Source organism: Sceloporus occidentalis, unplaced genomic scaffold (genome assembly GCF_023333645.1).
Source record: "Sceloporus occidentalis isolate IW3139 unplaced genomic scaffold, rSceOcc1.0.p SCAF_91, whole genome shotgun sequence".
NCBI lineage: Eukaryota > Metazoa > Chordata > Lepidosauria > Squamata > Phrynosomatidae > Sceloporus > Sceloporus occidentalis.
The window spans coordinates 3,891,883-3,912,821 of NW_028317071.1; the positions used below are offsets into that span (position 1 = coordinate 3,891,883).

A 20,939-nucleotide genomic window follows, 5' to 3' on the forward strand; every position below is an offset into this window, starting at 1 on the left:
CCATGACTCTGTCTCAGGTGGCTCATGCTGCATCCCATGCTTTGAATCTGATCTTCTGTAGTCAGTGGGATGCTGGTGGTGTGGGGTGTGGGAACTTGTTACAGTTCAGGTCCAGTGAGGTTGAGACTCACTGGAATTCCTCTGAGTTCTTCTGTAGGGCTGGGCTGGGATGGAAGGGCTTTGATCAAGATGGTCTGCCTGAGAGGTTAATACAGTGTTAAAATGTATAGAGTTAGGTGTTTATTATTTAATGACATGCAAATTGCCTTGAGAAAAACCTCTGTTAAAGGTAGTTGTGAGTCTGTTTGGACTGCAGTTCTCTGAATCTCCTCTCTGCTTGGGGAATTGTGTGTGTTTTCGTCCAAAAATGTAATTTTTCCAAGCTTTGGGCATGTAGCAAGTAACTGAGATTGCAGTACAGATGTAGCACAGGCTTTAGAATGCCACTGGAATCAGTTGACGGTTGTGCTTCTGAGCACATTCATGAAGAAGGAAGCCCTACTGGGCACAATAGGATTTGTTTCCAAGTAGATGGGTGTTCTCAGGCTGCTGGGTAATGTTCGTGAGGATCAAAAAATGTCTTTGCTTCCCTTTTTAGGCGTCCCAAGCCAGAAACCGAAGGAACAGCAGCGGAGCGTCTTGCGCCCGGCCGTGTTGCAAGCCCCCCAGCCCAAGGCTTTCTCACAAGCAGGCAAGTGAGCTGTTCTTACCAACTCCTTCGGCCAGCAGGCATCAAGGGAATGTCCCCATGACCGATTGGGCCACTATTCTATTCTGATTTGCCTACCAGTTGCAGGAGGGCTGCCTGATGCCCTCCATATGTTTTGGACTCCAGCTCCAACAGTTCCTTTGCAGATATGCCTCCATTAATGAAGTAGATGCTTTCCTGGGAGTTATTTCTTTAACAGAAAATTTGGTACTAGAGGCAAAAATAACATGGAAAAGAATAGGGTTAAGTTCCTATACACTTAAAAAATAAGAGCAGTTCAGTCTATTTCAACAACTTTTTTATTTACTACTAACAATATATACTGTATAATGAAATAGTCAAGTCAAGTGAGACAAGCACAAGCAAATAAAATCATTTTGAACCTTCTAGAGTGCCAGCGTTATGTAGTGGTTTGAACGTTGGACTACGATTCTGGAGAACAGAGTCCTAGTCCCTACTCGACCATGGAAACCCACTGAAGTCCTTGGGCAAGTCATGCTCTCTTAGCCTCAGAAGAAGGCAAAAGCAAACCGCTCTGAACAAATCTTGTCAAGAAAAAATCGTTATAGGTTTGCCTTGGGGGTCACCATAGGTTGGTAACGTCTTGAAGGCACACAACAACAAGAAGAGACCACTTGAAAGCTTCTTCCCAAATGCATTCAGGAATAATTTTTCACCAGCCTCCACTTTTCTTACCATTCACATTTTTGGTGGTCAAATTTATAGGTCTCTGCCTTGTTTAACATGCTAGGGGGAGCTGCTGAGGCAAGCTTATCTGATCTCCCCTTTGCGCTGTCTTTTGATTTTCACATATACTCAGTAAGGAATTTTGGAGGCAACTGCTGTTTACCTTTTAGGAGCATCGGCTAGAGTAGAATCCCACTCTTTCCCAGCTTTATTGCATTGCTTCCTTCTTACAGATATGCTGCTGCAACCAAGCACTGAAAGTATGTGTTCTTCAGTCCGCCTTCACCATCTTCCCAATAATGACGCTGATAAATACAATTATTATTATTATTAACCTTTATTTATAAAGCGCTGTAAATTTACACAGCGCTGTACATACAATCTTTTAGTTAGATAGTTCCCTGCCTTCAGGCTTACAATCTAAGAAGACACGACACAAAAGGAGAAGGGAGTGGTGGTGGGGAATGGGAATACAATTCCGGTTAGATAGCAGACAAGGGGGAAAGGGGTAGGAATAAAAAGACTTCATAAAAAGAAGTTATATCTTTGTCCAGGTGATGCTCACCTGGTGCCTCCATTTAGGTCTTTTTATTTCTCCCTGACTGTCACAGCTGGAGCAAAAACAGTGAGGCCAAAAGGTCTTAATTGTCAGTGTCTGATCTTTGGGAAAGGCGTTTCAGCTTTTTAGAATGTGAAAATGTGCCCATGAAAAGGTGAGAAGCCCCACCCTAAGAGGTCATGTTGTGGGGAAGGGACAGTGGCTATCTGAGGAAGCCCTGGAGGGCTGGTTTTGGCCCAGGGTCCTGAGGTTTCTCGACCTTTGTTCTTTGTCAACCACCTAAGGCTGCTAATAAGGAGGAGAAGTAAGTAAGTGTAACAGATTTATTTGAAAGATTGCTAAAACTGTGTTGGCTCCAGGAGAGAAAAGTGCAAGGAAGGAAGGAGCAATGTTAGCTCAGCTTGTTGAAGGAGGGGATCATCCATGCTCTCCTGTAGAACACACAGATAGGCACTGCTAGCAGATGCTAGACCTTTCAGGCAGACTAAGCTGGCCATGATTCCTGGGGATTATGAGAGTTATGGTCCACAAACGTAATGTGGGGCAGCACTTGACCAGAAGAGCACAAAAGGCCATGCACCTTTATTGAAGAGTTACTTTTCTAATTGAAAGCACAAAAGTAGGCCAGTTCATAGAATCATAGAATCAAAGAGCTGGAAGGGACCCCAAGGGCCATCCAGTCCAACTCCATGCCATGCAGGAAATCACAATCAAAGCATCCCCGACAGATGGCCATCCATGGTTCCTTAGCTCCCTTTCTGTTAAAGAAGCGTAAAGTTAGGTAAGGGACCCACAAAATATTTTAACGAACCTTTTCTCACATCCTTTGGCATTTTTTATTGCAGTCCCAAGCAGCGGAACCAATGGTGTAAGCCTCCCTCCAGATCTTCAAGTGACCATGTCAGAATCCACAGTTAACCCAACAGCAAAAAGTCCTGATCTAGAAGAGAAGGTAAGAGTGTCACACTTTTGAGAATTCTGTGGCAGTTGGGAAGAAGTGATGGATCTGCTGTCATTCAGCTTTTCCAATTTAAAGATGCTTTTTCAAAAAAGACCTCACTCACAAAAGTCCTAATTTACATTTGATACTCTGAGAGCCAGCCTGGTTTGAGCATTGGACTAGGATTCTGGAGAGCAAGGTTAAAATCTCCGGTCCACTATGAAACCCACTGGGTGACCTTGGACAAGTCATATTCTTATAGCCTCCTCTGAAGAAATCTTGCCAAGAAAACTGTATGATAGGGTTGCCTTAGGGTCACCATAAGTCGGAAACAACTTGAAGGCACACAGCAACAACTCTGGTTCATTTAATTGTTTACATTAAGTAACAGTTAAAATGACATAGTTGAAGGAAAGCTTGGTGGGGGGGAATTGAGATTAATGTTCCAGAGCTGGCTGAATTCCACTTTACTGGAACTTGGGGTCTGGGGAGATGAACCACTTTTCTAGTCTTTTTTTTTTTAAGGTTTTGGAAACGACCCCGTAACAGGAAGGCGAAAGAAAGGGTACTTGGAGTGGTTGGTCTTTCTTTCTTGTAGTTACAGTCTTTTCCCTCCTCCTGTTCCTCTTGTTTAGGAGAAACTCTGTCAGGCAAATGAATCTAACAACACTTCAGAGTCTGAAAAGTGTGAAAAAACAGAACAAAACACACAACAGTCCTTTGTATTCGGGCAAAACCTAAGAGACCGAGTGAAGGTATTTATTTGGTGTAAGCGGTCATCTGGGTGCTGGGAGTGGAATTGAAGTGGGACTGGGCATTTCCCCATCTTCCTAAGCATCACACTTGCCTTGCCCCATTAAATGTAGTCCTTGCTTTCGTTCCTGAGCCAAACTGTAAATCTTGATCTAGGTGGACTCTTTAAGTTTTAAAAATGAAGTTGGTTTTTCTAAACTCTGCATGCAGGCAGTTCAAATCCTGCCCCAGGAATTGCTCAGCAGCATGACCCATGTTCCTTGGTTTCTTTATTCTTTGTAGCTCTTGTAGCTCTTAAATTTTTGGTGTAGTGGAGTTGCCTTGTGTGAAATAACAAGAGGAAGCTGAATCCCTCTTTAACCTCTGGAAATGTTCAGCTGCAGCTTCTCTGGCTACTCTCCCAATTTCTTATGCACCTCCATATCTTGAAGAAACTTTCTCCCACACTCGTAGAATTATATCTTCCACATTGGTCTTCGGAAAGTTTTTTTTAATAAATGTTATTAATTAAAAAGACAATATACAAACATATAAACTGAACATTCTAAAATTCATATTATACATTCGTATTTCTTCTTCTTGATCTTCTTCACTCTTCCTCTTGTCCTCTTCTTAAATTCATCCATGTAACTTCCCTTTCTCATTCTCTCACTCACTTTCTTTCTCTTTCTTTTCCTTTTGACCCTTCTCTCTATCTTTCCTAACCTCCTTTCATTCTCCTCCCTTGCTCTATCTTCTTTCTCTATCATCCTATATTTCGTTACAACCATTCAGCCTACTCTTACCCTCAACTATATACAGTCGGCCCTTCTTATATGCGGATTTGAGCATCTGCGGATGGCAAACCCAAAAGTTGTTCCCAATGGCGGCGTGAGTGCATGTGCACCGCCATTGGGAACAAAAGTCTCTGGCCTCCCCTCCTCTTCTCCCTTCCCTCCCTCTTACTTACCTTTTGGGCCGAGTGCCGGTGCTGGAGGCCTTGGAGGTCTCCGGTGCGGCTGCTTGGCCTCCTTGCCGCCGCCATGGAAAAAGCCGGGTGGCGGTGGTAGAGGCCAAGTCTTGGCCTCCTCACCGCCACCACAGAAGGTCCCAGTGGCGGTGTTGGAGGCCAAGAGGCCCCCAGCACCGACACCCGGCATTTTCACCGCTGCGGCGAGCTGGCAGAGCCGCCGCACCAGAGGCCTTCAAGGCCTTCTGCAAATTCACCCAGCATCCTCACCACCGCAGAAGGGCCGGGTGTTGGTGCTGGGGGCCTCTTGGCCTCCAACACCAGTATCTGGCCCTTCCGCAGCAGCAGAGGCATTGAGGAGGCCGGATGCATCCGCTGGAGGCCTTGAAGACCTCTGGCACGGCGGCTCTGCCTCCTTGCCGCCGCCGCCGCGGGAAAGGCTCACTGTCGGTGCTGTTGGGGGCCTCTTGGCCTCCAACACCACCATCGGGCCCTTCTGCAGCAGTGGCGAGGAGGCCAAGGCTTGGCCTCTGCCACCCGGCTTTTCCCGCGGCCGCAGTGAGGAGGGCAAGCAGCCTCACCGGAGGCCTCTAAGGCCTCCAGCACCGGCACTCGGCCTGAAAGGTAAGTAAGAGGGAGGGAAGGGAGGAGGGAAGCGAGGGAGGGAAGGGAGGCCAGGAACTGTTGTTCCCAATGGCAGTGTGTGTATTGGGGACAAATGGGACTTGAGCATACGCGGATTTTGGTATACACGGGGGGGACTTAACGGATCCCCCGCGTATACCAAGGGCCCACTGTACTCTTAGCCTCAGCTACATACATTTCCCTCTTCTCCATCTCTGCGGGGGGCAGTTATTTTTTTGAAAGAGAGGGTTTCTAAGAGTTATAACATTCCCCCACAAGAAATTGTTGCCTTCCCTGTGGCCCTGGAGCCTTTCTTGCGCTGCCACTCAGTGTCCCTCCCTCTTTCCAGCTAGGAAATGAAAATGACGAATCTGTCGACGTGCAGAATGCCTGGCTCCCCAGCTCTGAAACACCATCTGCGACAAACTACTTCCTGCAGTACATCAGCTCCAGGTATGGGGGAATGCCAGTCTCTTTCCCTCAGTCAACTATGCCTGCTGCAAAAATGGGGAATTCTGAAAAAATGTTTCAGTCCTTAATGATCCCTCCACTCCTTAGGAGGAGGTTTGCAGGGAAAATTTTGTCCTGTTTTTATGGGGCTTGCAGCCTGGTAGAGGATTCTTTCGGTAAACAGGGAGTGAACTGAAAATTGGCTTCTGTTTTACTCCCTTATTAGTTTCTATTTACAGAAAAAGCCCCTTTAGGCTTAAAACAGCCCAGGAAGTATCCAAAATGTGGCAAATGTGCATTTGGGGTCCAAAAGGGTGGAGTGGTATTATTATATTTTTGTGGAAGAGTAAGAAGATAAAGCATTAATATCTATATTAGGTTCCAAACCTGTATTTAAACGTACGGTTTAAGACTTAGAGGCTAATTATGTATAGAGATTTAAGGAACATTCTTTATGTTAATGAATTGGGATTGCAGGATTTACCGGGGAAGTGTGTGTATAGACTATGGAGATTAATATTTTTATCAGTAATTGTGGGATTTTATGTATGTAGTCAATGTTACTATGTTATTTTGTTATGAATTTTGTATGTAATGTTAGTCTTATGTTTTTATGTGCTTTTTTGTTTTTTCTTCTTTTTTCTTGTATACTTGTGATCTATTTTTTTTTAAAAAAACAAAAGGGGGGGGGATGGCAGGAGGGACCTTCCAGCCCAAGTGTACCCTAAAAAAAGGGAGAGTGCATTGTAGGATGTGTTTTGGTGCTGACAGAGCCACCAAAGTTCATTTTTTCTGAACACTAAAAAGAGCCTCCCTTTTTCCAGCATAGAAAACTCTACACACAACACGGATGCTTCCAGCAACAAGTTTGTGTTTGGGCAGAACATGAGTGAGAGGGTGTTGGTGAGTTTGAGCTTGTTCTTAAGATTTCTTTCTCTTCTCCCCTGTGATTGTTTTACTTCCCTGCCCTTCTTCTTCCATGGAATTCTATGTACTCCTAATCTGACACCCGAAACCCCACTTTATCATTCTGGTTCTTCATTGAGCCAAGAGGGATTTGTTGGGGCCATGGGGAGACAGGGGCTGGTTTATGTGTTTAGTATCTTGCCTTTCTGCCAAGATGGGATCCAAGGTAGCATGCAACCTTTCCAAAACACAGCATAACTAAATGGTTCTTAATACAAAAGTTAAAACACAATTAACAGAACCTCTGTTTAAAAAACACAAGTGCACGTTAAAAGCAATTTTAAAACATATATAAAACATATTCAGTAGAAACACAGTGCACATGCATACACCTTTAAAAGCTCCATCTGCTGCATTGTACCAAAAGCCCTTGACTTCCCCTTCCAATGATGAATCTGTATAAGTGCTTTAGGTGGGCAATTGTGCCAGCTTTGCAAATAATTCTACATAATTCTATGAAACTCAGTTCTCCCCCCCCCCACACCAATATATTATCTCCCAAGTGAGAAGAACTTTCACAGAAATTGCTGAGCTGCAGGCCATCCGGGTAAGAGGCACAAAAGCAGGACCTTTCGGGGGCTGCACTCTTGAGTCTGGAGCTTGGCAGGATGGTTTATGTTTCCCTCTTCCTCCTCTTCTTGCAGAGTCCACCCAAATCCAATGACGCTGGTACAGACAGTAACAAGGAGAATGCAGCTGGTGATTCTGGATCAGAATCGTCCTCGCAGGAAGCAACTCCCGAGAAAGGTGAAATGGGAAACCTCTTTTCCATGGGTTCTTGGAGCCTTAAAATCTTGTTAGGAGAAACACCAATGAAAAAGGAAAACAGCTTATTATTCACCCCACCCCTGGCTTTCTTCTGTTCTGAGGTCTGAAAGTGCCAGTAGCTACTCACCTCACAATCCCTGAGAGCTTTCTTATCTTACCTTTGGGTAGAAGGTGGATAACTGCCAGGGATTATTGGGCTGCCCTGAGCCTGATTGCCTTTTGGGATGTTGCCTGCCCTGGTCACCACTCATTTTTTAAAATTATTTTGAAAAAATAAACACCTCCAAATTTTTTTACTTAAAGAACTATTGATTCTAACCCCAGGGGTGCAGGCCATTTGTTTCTCCTACTTTTTTAAAATATACCTCTGGTTGCTATAGTTCCAGTGGAAAGGAAAAGATGTCCACAATTCTCTGTGTTTGATGGCAAATAAATCTTCTGGTTGGACAGAAGGGGCAGAAACCCATGTGGAAGGAGGAGGGATTGGCAATGGTCTCAGAATCTTTTCCTGATTTGTTTCCCATCCTAACTTCCCAAGTCCTTGCTGTGGGAGGCTGTTGGCTTCCCAATGGGTGTTGAGCTTTTTCTGTCCTTCTTAAAGGGAGTTTTGCATTGGTTGCCCACTTCCTGTCAGCTGGCATCTGCTCTTACTGGACTTGGTGCAAAAGCGTGGATATTGTGGCGCCCCGGGGCTGGCAAGGTCAAAGTACCAAGGACTTCATACACCACCCCACCCACAAAGGCACCTCTCTTTCCATTTAACATATTGCTACAAGCCTCAGGGGAGTGAGAGAGGGAAAGTGGGTTTTCTTAGCAATAATATATTGTTGTGAGCTATCTCTTTTGTAGCCCAAAGTATTGCAAAGCATTTGGAGAGGTAGCTTGGTCTTGAGTGGGCACTAAAGATCTATTACCTTGACAAAAGACCTGCTCTTAGAGAAGATGAAAATCTTTAGGAGTACTTTGTCAATAAGGATAAGGTAGTTGCCTGCCTTTTTGGACTGCCCTTGGGGGTCTGGCTATGGGAATTGTTGGGATAGTTGCTCACACTTCACAGCTGTCCATTACACCATCCTACAGAATCTGAAAGACATTGATTGTGTTCCATTTCCATGGAGGAGCATTTGGGGCTGTGTGGAAAACGCTATTGTGGCTTTGTGGAGCTTGAGACCTGTTCCATTTCTTTCCAGCCAATAACATTTCAGAGTCCTTGGCCGAGTCTGCCGCTGCCTACACAAAGGCAACAGCCAGGAAGTGTCTCCTGGAGAAGGTGGAGGTGATCACCGGGGAAGAAGCAGAGAGCAATGTCCTGCAGGTCAGTGGAGGATGAGGAACAGGCCTTGCATGCTCTCACTCTCACCTCAAGCACCTTGCACCTCCCTCCTTTCAGCTCCTGATGTCCAGTGGCCTTCCGTGCAGGGTGGGCATTTGTTTGTTATGGGAGACCCACTCTGCACAAGTCTTGGAGGGGAGCATCCACTCCTGGGGAGGTCCTGTTACGAGAATTATGGGCAGAGTGTGGAAGTAATGAATTATTAGTAACGCCATTAACAAGGGTGCATCAAAGTCATATTTTAAAACAAAGCAGTGACTAATGGCAAAGTGAATGCATTTTTGTAAGTGGCTGCAGTTCCTCTCTTTCCTAACGAATGGTGGTGATGGAGGTGCTGTCTTTGCAAAGCCCCCAGGCAAAGTGAGGCTCCTAGGTAACCTCAGATTCCACTTGGGAATTTCATTGTACCCATTTTGGTGCTTCATCAAGCCTGGCATTCCACCGGCAGCAGCGCCCATTTTCAGCAGCAGGGCACCACCAGGCGGGCCCATCCCCTTTTGCTTGTCCCCAGCTTCAGATGTTCAGAGACAGACTTCCACTATACAGTATACAGAGCCTCCATTTAATAAGTGTTGAGAGTCTTGGAAAATATTAGATTATTACTCATCTGTAGAGCCAGCATGGTGTATTGGTTTGAGTGTTGAACCAAGATACTTGGAGGTCTGGGTCTGAATCTCTGCTGAGACATGGAAACTTGGGGGGGGGGGGTTCAAGGAGGTTTGCTATTGACTTCCTCTGAGGCTGAGAGAGTGTGATTTGCCATGGCTGAGCAGTGATTAAAACCCTGGTCTTCCATTGTCCAGCACTCAAACCACTCCACCACACTGGCTGTTATGATTGCATGCTTGTTTCCCAAATGAACGGGTATGAATCATCTTTCAACAGCTTCCTTTCTCTTGCAGATTCAATGCAAATTGTTTGTCTTTGACAAGATATCTCAGTCGTGGGTGGAAAGGGGCCGGGGGCTTCTGAGGCTGAATGACATGGCTTCCACAGACGACGGGACACTGCAGTCGCGCCTAGGTAAGACAGAGTGGAAGATCATCCCAAGCTCAGGATGCCCAGTTGCTGTGGAAGACCAGCCCAAATTGGAAGCTGTGTTTCACGATCCAGGGAAGAGAACAGTTGTAGATAGGATGGATCTGTCAAGTGTTCATCCATTGGGGAAGGGGGTGTTGGTTGGTGATGGTGGTGGTCGTCCAGAGCAGGGGGGGGGGGTCCAGAACAGATTCCCGCGGATACTGAGGGTCAATTGTAGAAGAAAAGAGATTCCATCTAAACATTAGGAAGAACTTCTAGACCAGTAGTCCCCAAACTTTTCTGGGTTACTGCCTTCTTTCCTTTTGGGCAGCAACCCTAGCGCCACCTGGCATATATTTTTTGATATTAGGTCTAGTGTAGTGCTGCCCACATGACCATGGAATCATCTCAGACAATATTGGCTCTCTTGGTTTAGGAACAGAGATGAGCACTGTCCCCTACAATCAGACACAAATAGACAATCATGCCAAGGGAAAATCTTTACCTTTTCCTTTACCTTTTCTACTGCAAATTCAGAACAAGCAATCTTGGTTGCTGCTCGCTTGCACTCAGTCACCTTGGTTGCAGCAATCAAGTAGCTGGCTGAGCAGGGACCAAGAAGCCTCTCACCCATGCTTGCCTTGCAGCAAAGGCCAGTGCGGACAGGAAGCCTCTTGGTTGCTGCTTAAGCAGCTGCTCAGTTGCTGCTCCCACTGTAATCAAGTGCAAGGGGGAAGCTTCTCCCCAGAGAGGAGGGACTCTCAGTACTTCATCAGGGCAGAGAAAGACGCAGCCGGTGTGTGTATAGGGGTTTACACATGTTCTGGACTGGAGACTGGTGTGGGCTGGAAAGAGAGATATTTTAACTACAGGACTGCTCCAAGACAAAGAATTCTTTCCAAGAATCAAGCACAGATACTCCTTCCCCAGAGATATGTCTTCCCCTCACAGCTTCAAGTGTCCACTCTCCCCCCCAAAATAGTTTCTTCTGCTACCTTTTCTCTCAGACTATCTGATGAAAGAAAGCAGGAGCAGAAGTGCAATTCCAGCCTGTTCTCCAAGTCCCAGCAATAATAATAATAATAATACGTTTTATTTATAGACCGCTATTCCACGATGATCATAGCAGTGTACAGTAAAAATTGTAATACAATACAAAATACAAGGTGACAGTTAAAGGAGGGAGAAGTCTCGTCCTTCAGGCAGTCCCTGATGTTGCTGGGTCTGCCTGATCGCTCCCTCTGAGGCCGAGATGACAGTAGAGGAGGGAGGGGCCTCTTCCTTCAGGCTGTCCCTGATGTTGCTCGGTCTGCCTGATCGCTCCCTCTGAGGCACGAGATGACAGTTAAGGAGGGAGGGGCCTCACAAAGCTCAAGCAAACTCTGAAATGTGAAGCCTTCTTTTTGCCACTACGTCTCCCACACCACCATGGGCTGTAACTCTACTCTGTCCCAAAATGGTGCCTCTGTGAGCCTCAGAAGTGAGGCCCTGTGCCCAAGCCTTGCACAAGTTTCCCAACTGCCACTCCTAGAGAAAGGCACAGGAAGGAGAAGTGAGCTCATGTACATGGGCAGGTAAAGCGGGAGTCACCATTACACAAAATGGTCAACATGGATGCGTGGTAGTTTTCTGGGAATCCTGAAAAGAAGTTTAATGTAATCCTCATCCCCACTATGAACGTGCAATGAAGATCACTGGTTCCCCTTGTCTTTTCTGCACACCAATAGGATTTTAGATTTGTCTCAAAGGGTGGTAGACTCTTCTTCTTTGGAGAACTGTGTGTTCCTGCATGGCATGGGATTGGACAATGTAGCCCTTGTGGTCCCTTCTAACTTAAAATTCTGCAAGCTTAAATAAGTAAATGTTCCTCTAGAGTTGCTTAGTGGGAACACTCAGTTGTCTTTGGGTGCTGTGTTCCCATATCAACTACCTGGTTGTCTTTCTCTCCCTCCTTCCCTCCTTTAGTCATGAGAACGCAGGGCAGCCTGCGATTAATCCTGAACACCAAGCTGTGGGCTCAGATGCAGATCGACAAAGCCAGCGAAAAGAGCATCCGGATCACTGCCATGGACACGGAGGACCAAGGAGTCAAAGTGTTCCTCATATCGGTAAGGAAGAGAGGAATGAAAGGGGCATGTGAGGCTAATGGTCCCTTTGCCTAGGGGTGGCATGCATAGGTGCCCCCCCAGCCCCACAATGCTGTGAAAAATTGCCCCTAATTTGCCTCAAAATTCCATCAAAGGCAGTACAGGTTGAGTCTCCCTTATGCAAAATGCTTTGGACTAGAGATGTTTTGGATTTTATAATAATTGCATGTAAATCATGAGATATCTTGGGAATGGGACCCAAGTCTAAACACAAAACCCATTTATATTTCATATACACCTTACACACATAGCCTGAAGGTAAATTTATACTTAATCTTTTAAATAATTTTGTGCAGGAAGCTATGTTTGTATACATAGAACCATCAGAAAGCCAAGGAGTCACTATCTCAGCCACCCATGTTGACTATTTAGGGTTTTGGAATCTTTCACAATTCCAGACAAGAGACACTCTACCTGCAGCTAAGCTTTATTTGATCCCCCTCCCAAGAAAATACCTGTCAAATCAACTAAAAATAAAAATAATGGAAGTGGCTTGAAGTTTAATTTTACCTTTATTTTTGCATCCATTAGGCTGTGTGTGTGTGTGTGTGTGTGTGTGTGTGTGTGTGTGTGTGTGTGTTGTATGTAAAAACTGGCCTAAGCTGAATGCATTTAATATGAACACTCATGAGTGACTTTGTCTCCTTATTGATAATTAATAAGAGCTTATATGGTTGTCCTAAGGTGATGCATTTTTGAAACCTAAGTGTACCTTTGCTCACTCTTACTGTTTTTTATTTTTGCTCCTATGTGAGCCTGGTTTTTAAAGCTGGATGTGCTTTTAAATAAGCAAACACGAGACATTCTGATTATTCCTATCTGAATCCTAGGCAAGCTCCAAAGACACGGGACAGCTGTATGCAGCATTACACCATCGGATCCTGGCCTTGCGGAGTCATGTGGAACAAGAACAGGAAGCCAAAAGTACTGCACCAGAACCGGAAGTGACCCAATCGAACGAGGAAGACAGTGATGATGATGGTCTTGCACCGTCAGGATCACCCGGAAGTGGTGAGGAGCAATTTTCCAGGATTCCTCCCTGCAGTGCATTAGAAGCATAGATGGGGGCTGCCTCCTGACTCCCCTCAACCTGTTTGCCTTATGGGGGGCAGGTTGATTTTTTTTGCAGAATTTATTGAATTGGTCCCCAAACATGTCATGATTTGTCTTTCCCTCCTTCTGTACCAAGTTTACAGTTGAGAACTTGGGCCAAAATTGAGGGATGGTAGCTGTGGAAGAATTATGAACAGAGCAAAGATGTCTGAGATGGTATAAATCTGGACAGTGCAGATGCTCCTTTGATCCATTACATTAAAGTCAGCAAAGTCTTGCAGTACCTGAGAGACTATGTATTTTGTGTGAAAATGTATTTTCTTGTGGACTTAGAATCATACAGCGAGCTGGAGGAGACCTCAGGGATCATCCAGTGCAACCCTGTTCTGCTGTCCCAAGCACTCCCTGGGACAGATGGCCATCCAGCTTCAGTTTAAAAACCTCCAAAGAAGGACGTTCCACCAATTTCGACTTATCCTGCTTGCATCTTTTGGAGACCATGAAGCTTTAATTCTCCTACAAAAAAACTTTTGTTAGTCTGTAAGGTGCCCCAAGATGACTTGTGGTTCTTTTATTTCGGCCACAATTGTAAAAACCAGAGCAGATGGTAGGTTTGGAGGAAGAATTTGAAGGAATTCTCACCCAAGGAGTGAGTGGGAGATTCAGAGCTTGGGAGCAGTCACCAAGCAGGCCTTCTCTCACTTGTACATTGTGTACAGTAGGAAAGACTAGGAAGATGGAAAGACTCAATGGCAGAGCCTCCCTTAAGATCTCTAAGCCTGGGAAGGCTTCTGCTGCTCCGGAGAGTAGAGCATGGACCATTGGATTCAAATGACAGGGAAACAGTTTCCATCTAAACATTAGGGAGACCTTCTTGACTGTAAGAGCTGTTTGGTAGAGGAATGAACTGCCTTAGAGGCTAGTGAATTGTCCCTCTTCAGGTGTCCTTAAGCAGGTGCTGAATGAACATCATTCAGGAATACTTTAGTTGTGAATACCTCCCTGGCAGAAGAGGGTTTGATTCATAGAATCCTGGAGTTGGAAGGGACCCCCAAGGGCCATCCAATCCAACCTCCTTCAGCTATGTAGAAATCCACAATCCAATCCCTCCCTATGACAGGTGGCCATCCAGACTGTTTAAAAATCTCCAAAGAGGGAGACTCCACTACTCTCCAAGGAAGGAGTGTTCCACTGTTGAACAGCTCTTACTGTCAGGAAGTTCCTCCTAAGGTTGAGGTGAAATTGCTTTTCCTGTAGTTTGAATCCATTGCTCAGGGTCCTATTCTCTGGAATAGATGGCCTTTTCAGCCCCTTCCAAGATTCTGTGAGGGAGGATGCCGTCCTCTGTGTCTCCTGGAGTCATCTTTTGTGTGGGTTTTGTATGCATTGGTGCTCTTCCTCTGCCTGGCAGCCTGCAGCACATTACAGGTGGGCAGGCAGGTGGCCTTGTCTGAACCAACTCCCCTTCATTTCCCCCACAGGTCCCACTGATGAAGTGGAGAGCCAGACACCCAGCAGCACATAGCAGCCGTCTGCCCAGCTCTGCTGGCAAGACCTGCTGCCGTTTCCGCCACCACCGCAAACACCTTCCGGCAGCAGCAGCAGCCCCCTCCGAGCAGACTCTCCCTCTTGGATTGCAGCAGCAACCACGGAGGCAGGCTCTGAGATTTAAGAACTCTGCATCCCATTCTGGGTTTTGTTATTGTTTTCCTTTTTTCTCTCCCCCCCCCTTTTTTTTTTTTTTTTTTGTGTGTTGGACTTTTGGGGAGGGCAGGGAATCAGTCGATTCCATATTAAATAACAGCAAAACGAAACAACAGCAGACTTTGGACAAAACTGGCTGAATGTGACACTTTTGGACACTTAAAAGGCTCATCATATTGATGAGCAAGGGGGAGGGATGCCATTTTCTTCCCTTGCCCCCCCTACACACACACACACACACACACACACACACACACACACACACACAAGAGCGCTTACTCGCCCTCTTTGTCCCCCTCAAACCTTCCCTCTTGATCCACAGGCCACCTTCCCACCTTGGACTTGCTCTGCCCATCTTGTCTTGGACTATTCTCTCCTCCGTCCCCGGTTCCCCATCCTCCAAGGTTCCAATCCTGCAGGAAAGCCAGATTTCGGCCAGAAGACGCTAGTTTTTGAATGCTTTCTCAAAGATCCTTGCAGATGTCTGTGTCGCGCACTTCCCTCAACATCCGTCTTCTGCCTCTTTGTCGTTTCCATTTCTCTGAGAGGCGTCAAAACCAACCCTGGCTGCCTTGTGCCTGGAGAGAAAAGCAGTTGGCACAGTTTTTTGGAGGGAAAGACTAACCTGGGGAGCGATTAAAGACTTTAACCTGGGGAGGGGGCAGAGGGAGGCATTCTCCCTAACAACCTTCCCTGTTTCCCCTCCGGTTTGTAGTCGTCGTTACCATTCTTGTTCTTGTTTGGCGCTAACCTCTTGCCTTTGAAAAAAAAAGAAGAAGAAGAACAGTAGAAAACCTTAGTTTTGAAGGACTTCTTGTGTGTCAAGCAACTTGGGGCCCCTCCTTTGCTTTTCGTACTGTGGAAGGGAGAGCAAAGCCACTATGTGTACAAACACACACACACACACACACACATATGATCACACACACACACACACATATATATATATATATATAGAGAGAGAGAGATACAGACACACACACACTTATGTATGTGTGTGTGTGTGTATAACAGGTGTTAATGTACCAGGTTGTGTTTTTGTCCCCTCCTAGTAACATTTCTGTTTCCCTCTGGCCTTGCCTAGCTGCTGGAGTGGAAACTTTGAGGAGGTGGCTGTTCCCTTGCTTGGAGAATGGTGTGTGTGGATTTGTGTTGCTTTGGCATCTTGGGCCAGCTGCTGAAATACTAGTCCTTGGCCACGGTGCGGCTTCCTCAGAGGAGCCTGGAGCCTCGGCTTCTGCCAAACCCTTCCCTGAGCATTGCTCCCAGCCATCAGCTGCAGTGTTTCAATATTTTTGATAAAAAACCAATCTGTCCAAAGTGCCCTGGGGAGGGAGAGGGAGAGGGGTGGGGGCGGGGAATGGGGAGAAACCTTTTCCAAATTGTTTGCAGGAGGCTTTGGTGTACAGAGCCTTGTTGCCAGCCTTAATCTGGATTGTGACAAATGACAGAGGCAGCAAGCGACATCTTGGCACAAATGCACCCATGGGAATAGAGAACCCTTGTTGTGTGCATACTTCCATGTCCATCTCAGCATCCCCAAAGGGAGGCATGATTTCAGCCTGGCATGGTGACTTGTGGGGTTAGGCTTGGTCTCCTGGATTCTTCTGTGCAAAATGGACTCCATTTGGAATGACAGCTGTTTATTTTGCTTGGGTTATTTCCTTTTGCCTGTGCAGAAGCAATGCCTGCAGACCTCCTTTCCAGGCTGCCTTGGCCTTAGGAGGTTTTGTGTTTTGTGACATCCCTTTCTGTGGCATAAAAGGAGGGTGTGATTGTGTAAAAGCCCAAATAGATTAAGACTCGCTTAAGAAGCATGTGGGGGGGGGGAGTTTCTCCAGGGTCATATACCAGTTATAAAGAAGGAAAGTGTGTATCGTTTCAGGTCACTTAGCTTGAGGTTGATTCCAAATGTCTTGTGCTGTCAGGTTCAGGTGCTGTTGGACTTCAGTTCCATGCATTCCTAAGCCTTGGCTGCTTTGGCCAGGGGGAGAAGGGCCAGGGAGACTCTTATCCCTCAAGTATCAACATTCTCGGCTCTGGGGAGAGAAAGAAGAGGGCAGTTCCTTGGCCCCTGGGTCTGGGCATGTGCCCTCTCCAGGATTTGGGTTGAAAGGCTTTCCTGACCCTTGAACCTAGAAAGAAAGACACTAAATGCAAGCAATATTGTTCTCCATCTGGTTGGAAAGACAGTCCCCAGTATTGCTGGGAAGGGGTGGGGATCTGAATTCAATTTATTTTTGCAGGACAAACTCTTTTTAAACCAATTGACCCATGGCTGGAATGTCCTTGTGAGCACAAAAAGAGAGACTGTTAAAATGAGACGATTCTGGCAGAGACGGTATGTATTGGCAGGGGTGTGGGAGATTTTTTTTGCTTATCTTGGGTTATCTGGAGCCCAGCAAGGCTTCCTTTTGGGGCAGGTGAAGAAAGATGTGTGGGGCTATGCATGGATGATAGGCGAAAATGGGGACTGAAGCAACGGGGCCAAAAACCAGCTGATTTCTCTTGTTCATGTTCAATGGAATGTTTAAATGGATTTCCCAAAAGTTCGTTCTTTTCTTTCAAAAACAATAAAGCAGCTGTAAAGTCGAAGGCTTTCATGGTCGGCATCCATGGTTTTTTGTGGGTTTTTTGGTCTCTGTGGCCATGTTCCAGAAAAGTTTCTTCCTGACATTTTGCCAGCATCTGTGGCTGGCATCTTCACAGATGTTGGTGAAATGCCAGGAAGAAACTTTTCTGGAACATGCCCACATAGCCCGAAAAACCCACAAAAAAACAGTAAAGTAGCTATTTATGGCAGCTATTTATGGTTTGGACTTCAGACAGCTCACCTATGGCAAAGAGGAGTTCCTGCATTTTCTTTTTTACTAGATCAGCCACATTCTCTGGTCTTCACCCCCACAAAACTCTCCGGAAAACTTCCATTCAGGGTGCTTTCCATGTGTTGTGTGTGCGTTGATGGCCGGCTGGGCCAGAAACAGACTTCTAATAATATTTTTCTTTTCTGCTTCAAACCGTTAGTCAACTAGTGACAAGTCAGACCGACAAAAAGAACCAGACAAAGCCTGTGTGTTTGGAAGATTTCTGTACAATTGTCATATCAGATGTATTTGGGAATTACATTAAAAAAAAAAAAGAACTTGTAACAAAAATTCCTGTTTGCTTGTTCACTACTGTACTTTGATCCAAAAAAGACCAGGGCAGCCTGGCTATTTTGGGACAGGGAGGTGTTGTTGTCTGTCATTAAATTGTGAAACTCTTAGACATGACCATGGAGGATATTTATCTATCTGCGCATTGTCCAGTGGTGGAATACTAGCAAGTAGTTGTTGCCTTCAGTGTGGCCACTGGGAAACAGGTTGCTGGGAAATGTAGGTTTGAACCCATGAGTGATTTGAACCCACTAGTCTTTCTCTTCCAGAGAGCAATTCCATCACTGGAGCAGTCTACCTTGGAGCGTCAGCCACTGAGGATAGTGGATCAGCTGTCCCTTCTATGCCCGGTTTATGAGTCTTTCAGCTCGTGGCACCATTTCCTGGTAGTTTGCTGCTGCTTCAGAGAATATGAGCCAAATTTTACAGAGCTAAAGGAGATTCCAGCTAAACTTTAGGAAGGCATTCCTTGTGGTAAGAGCAGTTTGACAGTAGAATGGACTGTTTTGTAAGGTGGTGAGGGAAATCTTACAATTTTCCTTCAGACACTGGGTGCCGGTCTTTGAGGAATGTTTTACCAGTTTTCCCCTTCTTTTGGCTCCAGAGGGCTGGACTAGGTGGCCCTTGAGAGGCCCTCTCTCAGGCTCAATTCTAGATATTCCAGGTATTTTAGCTTAGAACTCTTCCTGCTGGGAATTGTAATGAGTGGTCTTTCATCCTTTTACTTTAGCATTTTGGAAATGGGGATTTCTAGGGGAGCTCAGGAGGGGTGCATTCATCCCAGCCTTGCATTAGCCTTTGCTGTCACACCACCAGTACAAATTCTTCTGACTGACGAAGCAAAATGTAATTGGTAAGCAGTGGCCTTAATTTTAACATTGTCTTTCTTTGCCTTTAAATCAAAGAAATCTTCAAATGCTTGGAGGGAGGGAAGGAAACCGCTGCATTTGCAGCTGGCGTGTGGTGCTGTTGGAGCTTTAAGGGACCATACTTTAAGATCCCGGGCCACACTTTAGTCAACTGAAAAGCCAGTGATAATTACAAAGTTAAGCATTTTTAAAAATCTGCATGGAATGGGGGGATATGTGAGGCCTTTGTCCTCTACAGATCTTGCTTGAGGAACTGCTGATCCCATCCTAAAGAACCAAGGGATGATGGGGCCAGTGCCAGGAACATGAGGTCCTTGGAATGACCATCACCCACATGGGCTTCTGCAACTGCCACAGATGTAATTCATTATCTATTTAATTAACTGGAAATGGGTTTTCTAACATTGGCAGTGTATGTACCAACCTCCTTTCCTGGCGGGGGATGGATGGTTTACCCTACTCCCCATAAAAGTACTCCTAAAGTGCATGACTTAAAACTTTCAAGACAAAGGAATCCAATAACACTCTTGAAACAAACTGGGAGGAACTAATTTATGCCATAATAAAGATTTTGCGCATCTGATGAAAAGCTTCTGCTAGACATTTTCTTCCCAATTTCATTTCAAAGGTGTTACTGGAGTCTTTTTTGTCTTTTAAGCTAAAACATAAGATGTCTATTTTATAGAATCCCAGAGTTGATAGGGGTCCCCCAGAGGTCATTCAACCCCCGTTCAGTGCAGGATCTCCAGTAGAGCTTCCCCAGCAGGTAGCTGTCTAGCCTCTTTTTGAAGATACCCAGAGACCGAGATCCCACCACCTCTAGGAAACTGGTTCCGTTTCCTAAAAGCTTTTACCATCAAGATGTTCCTCCTGATGTTCAAAATCTACCCTCCTAAAACCATTAGACCTGGTCCCACCCTCTGGGGCAGCAATGAACAAACCTGCGTTTGTAGTATTTATTTGACTACTGGTTGTTTTTTTTAAGTAAATAAGGAAAATATCTTAAATTGAAACAGGTGTTTTAAACGCCTCCAGCTCTGATAGTCCAACCCAGTGCATGTTTAGGTTTCATTTTTTTTTTAAGTAATGAGCAAATACAATGCTTCCCACCATGTAAGTGTGAACCTGATTTGCCACCTTGGTTTAATTTTGGAAGGCAATCCCCCTTTCTCTACTTGCAAGGAAACCCACAGCCTGTGTTATCTCCTCCCAGCACACACACAATTCTTTCCTACTGTTGTGCTGTTTAGGATTGAAATAAAAAAGTAAAGTCTACCCTTAGGAAGGTTAGAATCATAGAATGATAGTTGGAAGAGACCACAAGGGCCCTGATCCGGTCCAACCCCATTCTGCCATGCAGGAACTCTCCATCGAAGCATCCCCATTGACAGATGGCCATCCAGCCTCTGTTTAAAGACAGCCTCCAAGGAAGGAGACTCCACTACAATCTCCGAGGAAGGAGTGTGTTCCTCTGTCAAACAGCCCTTACTCTCAGGAAGTTCTTCCTAATGTTGAGCTGGAATCTCTTTTCCTGGAGCTTGCATCCATTGCTCCATTGGGTCCTATTCTCTGGAGCAACAGAAAACAAGCTTGCTCCCTCCTCAATATGGCATCCCTTCAAGTATTTAAACAGGGCTATCACATCACTCCTTAACCTTCTCTTCTCCAGGCTAAACATCCCCAGCTCCCTAAGTCCTTCTTCATAGGGCTTCATGGTTTCCAGACCCTTCACCATTTTGGTTGCCCTCCTTTGGACACATGGCTCCAGTTTCTCAATGTCCTTTTTGAATTGTTTTGCCCAGAACTGGACACAACATTATTCCAGGTGGGGCCTGACCAAAGCAGGATAGAGTGGCACTATTACTTCTCTTGATCTAGACACTGTACTTTTATTGATGCAACCTAAAATTGCATTGGCCTTTTTAGCTGCCGCATTGCACTGTTGACTCATGTTCAACTTGTGGTCTACTTGGACTCCTAGATCCCTTTCACACGTAGAAGTCTCCTTAAGACAGGTGTCCCCCATAACCCTATGTCTGTGCATTTAATTTTTCTGCCCTAGGTTCAGTACCTTACATTTCTCTGTGTTGAAATTCATTTTGTTAGCTTTGACCCAGCTTTCTAATCTATTCAGGTCATTTTGAATTTTGATCCTGTCCTCTGGAGTATTAGCTATTCTTCCTGGTCTGCATATCCCCATAGAATCTGTGCTGGTGGAAAAACTTCAGGCAACTAGTAGAATTTTGTTTCATT

At 45.5% G+C, this 20,939-nt stretch overlaps 1 protein-coding gene across 4 annotated transcripts in view; it reads left to right on the forward strand.

Moving 5' to 3' along the window:
- RANBP3 (RAN binding protein 3) overlaps nucleotides 1-15,996 on the forward strand; it is a 42,383-nt gene extending 26,387 nt beyond the window's left edge. For all 4 annotated transcript variants that reach the window (XM_089496593.1, XM_089496595.1, XM_089496592.1 and 1 more), the window contains 11 exons: nucleotides 599-691; nucleotides 2,801-2,907; nucleotides 3,531-3,650; nucleotides 5,571-5,674; nucleotides 6,496-6,574; nucleotides 7,282-7,384; nucleotides 8,596-8,720; nucleotides 9,641-9,761; nucleotides 11,724-11,866; nucleotides 12,736-12,916; nucleotides 14,440-15,996. In XM_089496593.1, the coding sequence (XP_089352719.1) occupies nucleotides 599-691; nucleotides 2,801-2,907; nucleotides 3,531-3,650; nucleotides 5,571-5,674; nucleotides 6,496-6,574; nucleotides 7,282-7,384; nucleotides 8,596-8,720; nucleotides 9,641-9,761; nucleotides 11,724-11,866; nucleotides 12,736-12,916; nucleotides 14,440-14,483 (1,220 nt within the window). In that variant the 3' untranslated portion in view covers nucleotides 14,484-15,996. The remainder of the gene's footprint in view (nucleotides 1-598; nucleotides 692-2,800; nucleotides 2,908-3,530; nucleotides 3,651-5,570; nucleotides 5,675-6,495; nucleotides 6,575-7,281; nucleotides 7,385-8,595; nucleotides 8,721-9,640; nucleotides 9,762-11,723; nucleotides 11,867-12,735; nucleotides 12,917-14,439) is intronic.
- Nucleotides 15,997-20,939: the final 4,943 nt, after the last annotated feature.